The sequence below is a fragment of the Ruditapes philippinarum genome, unplaced genomic scaffold (assembly GCF_026571515.1).
Source record: "Ruditapes philippinarum isolate M1 unplaced genomic scaffold, ASM2657151v2 ctg372_1_1_1_1, whole genome shotgun sequence".
Taxonomy (NCBI): Eukaryota; Metazoa; Mollusca; class Bivalvia; order Venerida; family Veneridae; genus Ruditapes; species Ruditapes philippinarum.
Window position 1 is genome coordinate 200331 of NW_026858913.1, and position 13385 is coordinate 213715.

Consider the following 13385-nt stretch of genomic DNA (forward strand, 5'->3'; position numbering starts at 1 on the left):
TATCTTTTCACAATATTTCCATGAATCCCTATAGTGTCAATATTGATATTTCTATTACATGAATACATGTTGTGCTAAATCTACTTTCTCTTTTGTGAATTGTCAGGGGATATAACAAATAATAAAAAATACAGCTATTGGAAAAAAAAACATGTTAGCATACTTTTCATATAAAGTTCATAGAAAATGTTATTAAATGTTATTCAGCGGGAAAAATGCCAGTGTTTGTTATGTCATAATAAAATTTGTATCCGAGGGAAAGGTCGATCCATGGAATCTACATAATCGCAAAAATAAAACAGCATAAATACTGATTATTTGTTTGTTTTGATTGGTTTTTACGGCACACCAACACAAACCAGGTTATATGGCACCGAAACAGGTAGGATGATTTTGACTCACCGTGTGTTACAAACTTAAAGCAACACCCAGGGTGAAAACCACCTAAACTGCTGGACCTGATAATCAAAGCGCTTAAGGCACTAAGCCAGACCTATTCCTTATAGAGCCTAAGTCACGAGTTTGCATAATCTATACACGTGTGCTTGGTGTGCATTTGATACTAATTATAGAATGAAGTGTTTTATGAACCGCCAAAAAAAACGTTGATTTTTTTCTGTATATGAATATTCTTCCAGATCAACTATCAAAATGTATGCGCACAACTATGACGTTCGGTGTCATTGGAGTAAGTCGGAAGTAAGATTTTAATTACAAAATGTGCACTGTACAATGTAATTAACTGTTGAAAAAAAATCTGTTTTCTCATAAAAATACCACAAGCATCATTTTATTTTTTCATAAAAATACTGCTATATTCGTTATACGTTTTTATATATTTGTTTCCAACATGTAAAAATCAGAAATGTGTTATGTGGATACTGTTATAAAATCTTTTTTGATAACAAATGTTGACAGAGTTCTAAGTGCTTAAGTATGAATATTTACATGATGAATAAAGACATGTTGTTATAGAACAATTCATTATCTGCTATATGTACAGTGTATATAAGATCGGATGATAGATCTCACACCAACAACATCCGTGTATAATCATTTCGTGTTTTTTTTTTGTCATCTACATGCTACTGAATAATACCAACATAATTATTTATATAATTTTATTCCTTAAATTGTGGACCAATTCACTTTAATAGCATGAAGTCACCTTCTATTGTGGACCAAATCGCTTTAAGAGCATGGAGTTAATATGTTCAGAATTCGTACTCTTAGCGCCTTAAAGGACATATGGCTTAGAGAACGTACATAAAACAGTAGCTAACAAAACATAGTAACTGACGTGGCAGAAAATAGACTAGAGTAGCTTTGCATGACTTCAAGCGGACCTATTTCCTCCTAAAGCAATAGTTCCTCGCTTGAAAACTGGAAAGTAGTGGTCGGTGTTACCATATTAATAAATAATCTTACTTGTATCATAGTTTGGGGACCTTTCTGTTGAAAATGTGTCAGAGTAAAAACGTATACATATACATGCACAGTGCGTTAACTGGAGTGCAGGTATTAGTTACCCGCACTCCAGAGCATGCCCATTGATTGGCTCATTTTGTCTCTGGGGTTTACATATTGTGACGACAGAGAAAGGGATAGCGATATAAATATCATATTCAGATGCTCGTTCATTGGTTACTTTTTTCTGGGGTTTCATTTTGTGACATCAGGGAACGTGTTTTTATTTTTGACTATGATACAAAAGTGAAAGAACATCAAAACACTCGGCAATCAGATTTATACTCGGGGGCGTTTCCCCTCGTACAAAACAGATAGCCTCGTGTATCGATGCTCTTTCTTTTACATAATCGTCGTCCTTCAGTGCTTTAAAGATTCTGAATATTTCACTGATTAACTTAAATAAATTAATATCAAACTATAATTACAGGCGTATGAATATTAATGTTGTTGTTCTTGTTGTTCTTTGTTTGTAGCAAAGCCGTAAATACGGTAACAATTCCTCGGCCTTCGTTAGGCAATTTGGTACGCAAAGATTGCAAATGGTACCTAACCGACGTATGAAAGAAAAGGCAAAAATATATATTGTTGTTTTATTACTTTTCATATGATTTATCATAAGACTACAAGATCACTTAAGCAAAATGAGGGTTGACCGCAAAATTGCAGTAACTTAGATGTATATGCAATAAAGAAAGACATGAAACAATTTTACAGTCAACCCTCGAAATGTCTTAATTAAAAGTTCAAATAATAATTTTTTTTTGATCTTTTCTGAATTGCTTAAAAAGTCTTGAGACTAGAAATGCGGGTCCAAAAATAGATTTTGATACAAAACCCAGACCCTGTTAAGTTAAAAAAATCAATTCATAATAATCCAAACACCTAAAGAATTAATTACATTTCATATAATACATAATCATAAAGATATACAATTTTCCTTTCATCTTTTTTCTTAAACTCTTCTTAGGAATCTGAAATGCACTGTGAACTACCTTCAAAAATGATATATAAAAGCGGGTCAAACAATTCGATTTTGATACAAAAACGAGACCCCTCTGTCTTAATGAATTGCCCCTTAATTGGCAAATCACATTTCAGAATCATTTCCGACACAGTTCTTCATTTTAACAGTTTTCTGTCAATTCAAGTACGTTTTCTTTAAAAACTGTTTTGAATCCTCATGTTTTCCAGCACCGCATTTTTTCATTTTTTTAACAGCTTTCTGCCAATTCCAGCACGTTTTCTTTAAAAACTATTTGACCAGCACCGCATTTTTTATCAAATTGTTACTTTATAAAGAATACTTTATCAGTATACAAGACACTTTAATGATTTTCTAGCACCTTTTTACCTTTCATATAATGATTCTATCACAGCATTCAGATTAATCAGTCTGTTGTTTTGTAAAACTTCCATTAAGTTTTCAAAGCACAAGTCGCTCATTTGTCAACTATTTCAACCTAATACTATTTCCAGAAAATCTGGGGATGTTCCAGCACCGTTTTACTTTATACTGTTTCCAGGCCAGTCTAAAAGATTTCTAAGTACCTTTACTTACTTCATATAAGAGCTAGTTCTGGCTCTTATGCGGAAAAAATCATTTGGGTCTTTTTACTATGCCTTTTCTCGAGTATATTCCACGACCGAATCCACGGTCAGCCATCTGAATGTGACCTACTTCGTTCGGTTTATTATTACCCATAATTATCTGTTGCTGGTACATCCGCCTCTGCTGTGGACTCATTTTTCTATAATCGTCCACACTAAGTCTGAATTGTTTTGGAGGATACCGGAAGTGATTAGCTTCCCTCAGCTCACTTCCCTGTTTGTGTCTTAAAATCTTTATGAATTTCAATTCATCCATTTTCATATACAGGCATTCATCTGCACTAACAGTGAACTCTGCATTCCATTGTGATTTTTGAACAATCAATGGCTTGACATTCCCTCCAATATCCGTTTGATTACAAAATAACGCTAGTCTTTCGAGCACTTGTTTGAAATATGTCACTTCCTGTTCAATGTTACTAGGCGCACTTTTAAACTGTTTCCAAAACTTCTTGGTGAAAAAAGAATGCACATAATAATCCATTTTATTTCTCATTTTAAATTGGTCCACATCTTTCCGACTTAGATCAGACTTAGACACGGGTTTGTCTCGATAAGGGTCTCGTAATATTCCCCTTTGACCATACCATGGATTTGCTCTGGCTTGGTTAAGGCCCGTTATAACCTTGGTTCGAGGAAGATTGGGCGTGTTTTTCACTCGACTCACGAAAACATTGTTAGGAAGGAACAAAATATCTTGCAACTTCCAGTTCAAATATCTTCTCATGAGCACGAGAGATTCTTCAAAATGTTCAACAATTAAAACAAGAGTGAATATTTTGTCTAGCTCTTTTAGAGTCTGAAAGATAATACTGTTATCGAACGTCTGCGGAAATCCAAAATCTCGCGCCATCACGTTCTTCGTATACGAGAAAAAACTTCTATCGTATACTTCCGGTCTATGAATGAGTTTTTGTAACTTTTGTCCTTTAATCCTTGTAAGATATCCTAATTTTTGCGATTCTTGAGAATAAAAATTAACAGCTGATATGAAAACAGATAGCGGATCTCGTACGATGCCAATATAAACGGTGTCATTTGGGAGGAGTGAAGAATATGTGCTATGATTAAAGACACCATGATTGCACAATATGTCATATCCTTGGCCTACTTTCGGTGGAACGAGAGGAATATGGCTGCTTATAGACCTAGAGAAATAGTTCGGATGTTTTGTGAACACAAAAGTTAAATTTCGTTTCCGCCCAAAGCGAAAAAACATGTTTTGCAATGTTGAACTGGCAGCTTTGTGGACTTTCAAAAAAGCAATATGGCGGACTTCCGGTTTTGATGAAGTAGGGAAAATCGAGAAGTTTTTGTCTTTAAAGTAATCATCTATAAACTTATCAGAAAGTTCTAATTCAAAATGATTTCGAATTGTAAGATTTCTAATCAACAATTTTGGGAGTTGTTTCTTTGTCACTTCTCTTTGAAGGTTGGTTAAATTCAAAACGCTGACGCTGCGTGTTTCCTGTTTGACGTCATGATTTGTAGTTCGCCGATTATTTATTTTATATAAGGCGGATGTTTTTATCGCAGCTTCACGATTTTTCTCCAAACTCTGGTCATTCTTTGAAATGTAAAATGCGATAGCAGTAATAAGAAGTAGGTACCTGAAAAAATACAAAAACTGAAATAGGTAATAATGTTGAACGTTTTACTTTTAGGAATGTGACGCTGCGTTCCGCCGCTGGTTTCATATAAAAAGCCTAAAATATTCAGAAAAAAATATCATACAATAAATATAATTGAATCAGAAAGGCCTCACAAAATGACAAACTTTAAGATATTGTTTGTACATTGATTGTTATTCATTGCGATATGCGCGTTTAATATGACTCATTTGAACTCGTGGATTTCCGCGAATCCGAGCTCTTGTTTGTTTAATGTGAAATCATATTTAAAATGGTATTGGTTAATTTATTAAGAGATTGCCTATACATGCTTCTTAGCCCGGCACCCGGATTTTGACCATGATAACGTAAGTTAAAGCTGGACCAGATTACTTTAAAAACATGGTAATGTCGAAATATGGAACAAATACTTAAAATGTCAGTAAAAAAGCTAACAAGCAAACTTCTTCCACTTATTTCCGCATCAAAACCATTTTCAAAATATCTAATACCACCCTAACGAGCTAGCTAACGGAACGTCCGTGACACTACTTAGAGGACTGCTCGGGCTTAAAATAATACACGGAAGGGCGCCCTTCATAAGTAAATCTGAAAAGTCAGTGTTTGTGCGACTTAATTAAATATCAAAAAAAAAGGGCACTTGTTAAAAAGTTAAAAAGAAGCATTACACAAAAATTTTTGCTTTCAGAATTATGCCACTTGTCTAAAAACTACATCTTGCCATGATCAGCAAGTATTTCGATCAAGTTTCATCCTGACACCTTTTGAAGTGTACTTGAAAGTTTTTGCACGACGACGCCGCCGCATCGATCAAAATAGCTCGTGTTTTTCTTCGCATGAGCTTAAAATAATAGAATAAGATAAAACAATTCGGTTATTATCCACACTTTATCTGCTTTTTATCAGAAAAGGGTCGCGTTGAAAAGATTTTTATTACTCCTGGACTGTTTCAATCGGAACATCTCGGCTATTATCAATAACAACCGAAGTTTGACGATAAGGGCAGAGATGATGCGATTGCAATAATATCTCATCCGATATACGGTAAGTGACGAATTATGCCGAACTTTTACGAAGTGATTAAAATAATCTTATAAACGTGAAAGAAGCGCGAACATAAAGCTTTAAGATAATATCCTAACATAACGATATAATAACAGAGGTTTATATAACGCGACTCGTTTATGATAACAAAGTGTGTAATTATTGACTAATATTACCACGAAAATTGCTAAATTGCAAACTACGGTCACTATGGCGTTACCCACGAGATCATTTTACTGTTAAGAATAACGAATGAAACATTTACAATCTATGAACAGGCTGATTCTCACGGGTGTCTCAAGTCACTCTACAGTAACATGAATACAAAATTGAATCAAGATTTCGTTTTAATTTGCTGTGCATGCAACTGTTTTCTACTTGCTGTAAAAGTTATGTGAACAAGTCCTCTGTTCTTATCGCCCAAGTACACTAGTTGATATCTTAACATATATCTAAATGGTTCCTCGTAGAGCATTAACAACTCCCTCACTTTTAAAGTGAGTGGGGAAACGAATGATCTTTTACTACAACTGCTATGCAGTTAAATAGTTAGTTTAACAACCACCAACATGTTTCCTGTCTTTTAACTAAATCTCCCGTACTAATTTTTGAAGCTTATTCTGTGGCTTTTTTGCTGACATAAGGTTAGTTACTGACACTGACTGATATTCGGCAATTTCCGGTAAATTCCGTGTTACCTATGCATATTCCATAATATCAAATTTGAGCGACGTCGATCACGACCGTGGTAACTTAAAAATTTAGTCGAACGAACTTTGGATTGAATGTAGTGACATTCGGTTGATGTGGTCGGATCAGTCTGTAACGATCAAAATCGTATATTTCTCGGCCTTTTCCGTCAAACTTCGGAAAATAAAAACAGAGATGTTCCGATTGAAACGGCCATTCTTCAATCGGAACATCTCGGTTTTTATCAATAATAACTTATCCGAAGACTGACGGAAAGGGCCGAAAAACTGCGATTGGGCCATTCTTCTGGTTCAAAGATGTCATAAACGGTAATGTGTGCCGCATTGTAATGCATTTAGTTTGGCAAACTAAGACAGAATTAATCATTTCATTGACCAGACATGCGCATGTCAACTTTTAAATCAAGACAAAAGTTCATGATCGAAGTCGCTCTCTGTCATGTATGTATCGGAAAACCGCAAGAAATGAACCTATTGGGTGTAGTTAAAGCGCTGAAGAAGGGTCCCTAGCGTCTACTTTGTTACATCGTATCCGTGATCAGTAAAAATGAAAAAGAAACTCTAGCTACATATATTTAATATACTAGCGCACGAATACAATGGAGATATTCGATAAAACCTCAATTAAATATCTAATATAATCTATTATTGATAGTCGCAGAAAAATGATCAAAGTGCGTCCCTGCGTTTGAGAATGAAATTGGTTTAATATATTAATTATTTTTGATATCTTATATTTCTATCTACAGGAAAAACGAAAGACTGAGGCCCGTAATGACACTTTTAAAGATAGTCGTAACAAAAACTATGCATTAAATAAAGAAAGTCGCGACAAAAACTATCCATTAAATAAAATAATGCACATGTACATAAACTATGCATTTAATAAAATAATGTACATAAAGTTAGAGATGCAAAAATGAAATGTTTGCATGTAAATTTTGAGACGTAAAAATGTAATAGTGTACATGTACATCAATTTGAGATAGAAAAACATAACATCGTCGTTTTTCCCCCCAAAAAAACTTTGAATATTTAGAAAGCACTTACTGTCACGTTTAATATACTTTCATTTCCATATAAATTATGGTTGAAAGGAACGGAAAGTGGCGAAATGTGCCGATTTTCTACGATGTTAACGGCAATGGTTCATTACTTTCAATAAAGTGACTAAAATAAGTTCAAAAACATGATAGAAGCTTAAACAAGACGCTGTAAAGGCTTATTATGCCCCAGAAATGAATTTATTTTCAGTCTTTAAAAGCTTTTTTAAAGCTTTAGTGCCCCGTTTTAGTTTCTATTAAGTTACTCATTGGCCAACTACCTGAACCATCTGCTGCTTCTGTTGCTTTCTGGCAATAAGTAAAAATATAGTTAATAAGCAGTTTTGTATGGAAGTCAAATTAAAATTTTATGACACATTATTTCACAACAGATCGACTATCTTAGGGTGATAATCATCTAAATTTCTCCTCAATCGTGATTCAAACGTTCTAAAACTCATGTTGACTCTTTTTGCAGAAGGAATATTTTTATCAATTTCTGAGGCATAATGTGCCTTTAAAGCAGCATGCCTCCATATTCATGCTATTTTTAAATTTTTAAAATGTATTAAAAAGTAAATTGCTGTCAGGTAAAGAAATAAAGTAATTTACATATTGCAAACGGCACTTTAAAATCTGCGATAACTACCAAATATAGGTTAGAATATATACATGTACGTAAAAATAACCCATTGCTGCGTTTAGATATAGCGTACAAGTAATAAAATGATGAAATACCCGCAATATTCAGTAATTCTAATTTAAAAGCATTTAACATTGAAAATAAAATTTAAATTATAATAGTGATTTCCTTTAATACATTGTCTTACTTTCTTAATATTTTAGTACATTTTTCTCAAGCTAGATTTCCTTTTATATTTTGGCTCATCTGGAGGAATGCAGCTTTAAGTTAAAATTTTAGCATCAAAAAGTACAAAACCATATCATTTTAAACGGTACAAAATAAATCCTGTATTTATAGAAAAAAACTTAAATATTCTCTATTTATTCCCGTCTGAATATTGTTAAAAAAACGAAAAAGAAAAACAACAAAACCATAAAAAAACAACATTTGTTTTCGCGCGGATAACAACATAGAAAGTTCAACTCACATAAACGCTTTCCAATATTTCCGTGCAATTTTCCCTCGTAGTAACATTTTCTGTCAGAATAAAATAATTCCTACTGCAGTCACTTAATATAGCTCTATTTGCAAGAGAAAATTGATCTGTGAGGTGTTACCATAGTAATCCACTGTGGATATATATATTTTTGTGTTTTTAGATATCATAGCTCGGCCATATAGGCGTTCATTGCGGACTTTACCACTTGTAACACTTCACTTTCACGGAAATATCTCCTTTTGTTCTTTTCCTTTCCCCATTAAGTTCATTGAAGTTGAGTAATTGAAAGAAGGAAGAAAATGTTGCCAATGTTTCTATATATCTTCTGTATGTGAGTAGTGCGGTATTTTTTTTATCTATATCTTTACTTACAGCTTGAGATGATATCAAACTATCAGCAGACTTTTCCCCCGCTGTATTACGACTTATTTTCATTTCGGCCCTACTTAAAACTATGCCACTTGTCCTTAATTGAGCTGTGACGTAGTCAACCGAATGTGTACGGAAATTGCCGAATATATATCAGCAACAGTTGTGCATTACCGTTCACGTGGCGGCTATAAATAATGCACCACTGCACTTGAGATTGACCATAATTATAGCATACTTGACGAGTGGAACCGAACCATTTCTATTATAACGGGTTTAAATTACTGAAAATCCTCCAGTTTATCTGGCAACAGTATATAAATAATCCGACTTGTATGGCAATGACACAGATCTCTGAACATTGCCGGCTGAATTTCTTTGATTGACTTCAACTTCTATTCTTGAAAGTTTTTTTAGTATATCAATTTAAGTATACCAAGATGTAAATTTATGGATCAGTAAACAGTATAGAACCTGGTCAGATTGCACTGGTGTGCTGGCTGAGCCCGCTCGGCTCTCTACATTCTGGTGTAAAGGCTGATCACTTTCGGTTCGAGCAGCTGAAGGGTCAATCGGAGTTGCGAACAAAAAACAAGAGGGCCATGATGGCCCTGAAGTCGCTCACCTGTATATAGGCCCCCGGAGCGGGGCCAGTTTAAACCACAGGGCTTTTATTTGAACAAACTTGGTGGACACCCATTAGAAGATGTTTCATGCTAAACATCTAAGGTCTAGCTCGTTGGGTTTTTAAAAGAAGATTTTTCTTTCAAGTTTTTCTTTACACATATAGTTAAAAACAATGACAAACCTTGGGCAGGGCCAGTTTTGACCCCAGGGCTTTTATTTGAACAATCTTTGTAGACACTTACTAGAAAATGTTTCATGCTTAATATCTAAACTCTAGCTATTCGGGTTTTTTCAAAGATTTTTAATTTTTTGCTATACACAAATAAGGAAAATCAATGTCCCCCGGGGCTGGGCCAATTTTGACCCCCAAGGCTTTTATTTGAACAAAATTTGTAGACATTCACTAGAAGATGTTTCATGCTTAGTATCTAAACTCTAGCTATTTGGGTTTTTTTTCAAAAAAGATTTTTTAAGTTTTTGCTACACACATATAAGGAAAATCAATGGCCCCCGGGGCGGGCCAAGTTTGACACCAGGGCTCTTTTTTGAACAAACTTGGTAGACATCCATTAGAACATGTTTCATGCTAAATATCTTAGCTCTAGCTCTTTGGATTCTTTAAAAGAAGATTTTTAAGTTTTTACTATATGCAAATAGGGAAAATCAATGACCCCCCCCCCCCTGGGGCGGGGCAAATTTTGACCCCAGGGCTTTTGTTTAAACAAACTTGGTAGACACCCATTAGAAGATGTTTCATGCTAAATATCTTAGCTCTAACTCTTTGGGTTCTTTGAAAGAAGATTTTTAAGTTTTTACTATATGCATATAGGGAAAATCAATGACCCCCCCCCCCCCTGGTGCGGGACCAATTTTGACCCCAGGGCTTTTATTTGAACAAACTTTGAAGACACTCATTAGAAGATGGTTCATGCTAAATATAAAAGAAGATTTTTTAAGTTTTTACTATATGCATATAGGGAAAATCAATGACCCCCTGGGGCGGGGCCAATTTTATCCCCAGGGCTTTTATTTGAACAAACTTGGTAGACACTCACTAGAAGATGTTTCATGCCAAATATCTAAGCTCTAGCTCTTAGGGTTTTTTAAAAGAAGATATTTAAAGTTTTTTCTTTCGGTTGCCATGGCAACCAGAGTTCTGCATGGAATTAAATTCTTTGAACAATTTTTAAAGGTGACCACCAAAGGAACATTCCTTTGAAGTTTGGATGAAATTGGCTTAGTGGTTTATGAGGAGATGTCATTTAAAGTAAAAGTTTACGGACGGACGGACGCCGGACGAAAAGCGATCACAAAAGCTCACCCTGTCACTTTGTGACAGGTGAGCTTAAAAAAAAGGCCAACAATTTATAGTTCAAGTGTTTATTATACAAGATAGCAAAATTTAACCTATACCCACTTGAACTATTAAAAAGATTTGCAGTCCATTATACTGACATAATAGGAAATGCTAATAATGTTTATTTCATTCGAAACACGCATGGATAAGCATAAATAATTGTTTTTATCACATTAAACGCGGCGCTGTGTATAATTTAAATATTTACACCTATGGATAAGCATAAATGATCGTTTTTATCACATTAAACGCGGCGCTGTGTATAATTTAAATATTTAACTACTAGCATACAGACTGGTCCGCTTCACAGAACAATAAAAACAAGATACTGGAAACTATATTACATCCAATGGCATTACAGATTTTTTTATTCAAGATTTCCTATGTCCATTTCTGTCCCGATGGTAATCAAAAAATAATTATAGGGAAAATACAGAGAGTTCACCAACATTCAGTAATACTTGCATGTTTAGTTACTTGGAGAGAAAAACAACATAATATAATATTCTACAATAATATATTGTTTCTTGTAACGGGGAAATTGTGAGTGTTTTTCTGACACGGTAATGCCTTGTTTCGGTTAGCTCAGATTCAGACTATATACATGTATAACACATTCATAATTAATAAACATGAAAATAATGTATGTCCATTATTGATCTAGATCATGTAGATATACATTGACTGGTTTCGCATTTAAGACCTCGGTGTATATAAATCATTCAATAATTAACATCGTGCGCATGTGCAAAACAACATTTTATGTGCGATTAATTAGCCATTGTGACTTTATCCATTGTGATTTATACTAATAATACCTGCTAGTATAAGAGATGTTCGCATGTCTTGCTCACGCTCAACGCCGGTGAAAGTAATTTTATATTCTTATTTCATCTATATTTAATGACAAACGTCATATCTGTACAGTTCGACCTGTCTTACGGACTACTTTCCTATAAAAACAACATTACAGAAAAAAACCCAACAAAAACCCAACTCTTTTTAGAGGCTTATAATATAGATTCATATTTTTAGAAAATGCTGCGAAATATGATTTAAGAAAAGTTAGGAATCGTGTTTCAACAAATGCCGCGTAAATTAACCTGATATAAGAAAACGTCACATTTTTATTCCAACAGTTTCTATTTGTACAGATGGTGCGTAAAATGGACTGATTTCAATATATATTATGCTCAAATTTGATATTTGAAAATACTTATTGCTAAATACACGTAGTCTCTTTTTGTAATGTAAAATACCGTAACCATCTTTTGAGTACACATAGATATTTTAGTATAAAAACATAGTGTCATTAAAAACTAGGAGTATTAAAGAAAATTCCAAAGTAACTTGACCAGTAATAGGGAATGCAGCTTCCTAAATATAGTTCATGCACTCTCTATTTCAAATTACACATGTTCAGTAAGATTTCAATACATTTCTGCAATAAAAGTATTTTACACAAACACGAGCATAATATAGCTTTAAGAAATCACCGATGCCAACAACGGCCATTCCAGATCCTGTATGTTGTAATTAAGATTGCAACCACACTTCAGTGTAAAATTTATATGTATATAATTATGCTTCTAAAACAATTTTCAAACATCCAAGAATAAGTAAAATATGCAAATACTTGTCCACATTACATGTAATCATTAAAATATATGCATTTATTTCTTATTTAAAATTTCGACTTAGACTTTATAGAAACTGGTCCTGAAAAACAGATTTGACTGTACATCCTATTGTTCAGAATCACTTTGGTCTTACAGGACCACTCAACAACACGCGATTCTTCCTTTTTATACTTCGGCATGTGGTTGAATCAGAACCTAAGCTACATGATGTTATATTATATAAGAGCTAGGACTCCACTGAGTGCTGGGGCAAAAATTAATCGAACTTTTGTTTAACATTGCATCGTTTTATCAATGAAAAAATATGAAAACGCTCTAATCGCAACCAAATCACACTTATTTTTAAGGAACAGAACATTAACATAGCAATCACTCGGAAGCATAATCAATATTAACTCTACAGTACATCTCCGCAAAACATACAAACGCACACATATTCATCATATATGTGTTGAATATATGTATTAAAACAAAACGGTTACAAGTTTTCCCAAATTTAAGTGTTCTCTAATGTCCCTACATCTATTTAACGTATATTTCAAAGAAAGATAAAACTTATTCCATCATAAACCATCATATACAACATATGTATATATGACAATCCATTTAATAGTATCCGATTTCAATATAACTATACATTTTTCATATTTTTCTCTAGATATTACATACATGTATAATATTTTTATAGCCTTTAAAAGTCATAATGCTACATGAAACCAATAAAAATACAAATAATTTAGCCGCAGATAAGCAAAGTACTAG

The 13385-nt window shown here is 33.8% G+C and overlaps 1 protein-coding gene across 1 annotated transcript; it reads right to left on the reverse strand.

Moving 5' to 3' along the window:
• Positions 1 to 1966: 1966 nt before the first annotated feature.
• On the reverse strand, positions 1967 to 9214 carry LOC132754664 (galactose-3-O-sulfotransferase 3-like). The gene is made up of 2 exons (XM_060745319.1): positions 8619 to 9214; positions 1967 to 4688 (listed from the first exon to the last, which is right to left on the reverse strand). Exons 1-2 carry the CDS (start codon positions 8663 to 8665, stop codon positions 3068 to 3070), a joined length of 1668 nt encoding a protein of 555 aa, XP_060601302.1. The 5' UTR covers positions 8666 to 9214; the 3' UTR covers positions 1967 to 3067.
• Positions 9215 to 13385: the final 4171 nt, after the last annotated feature.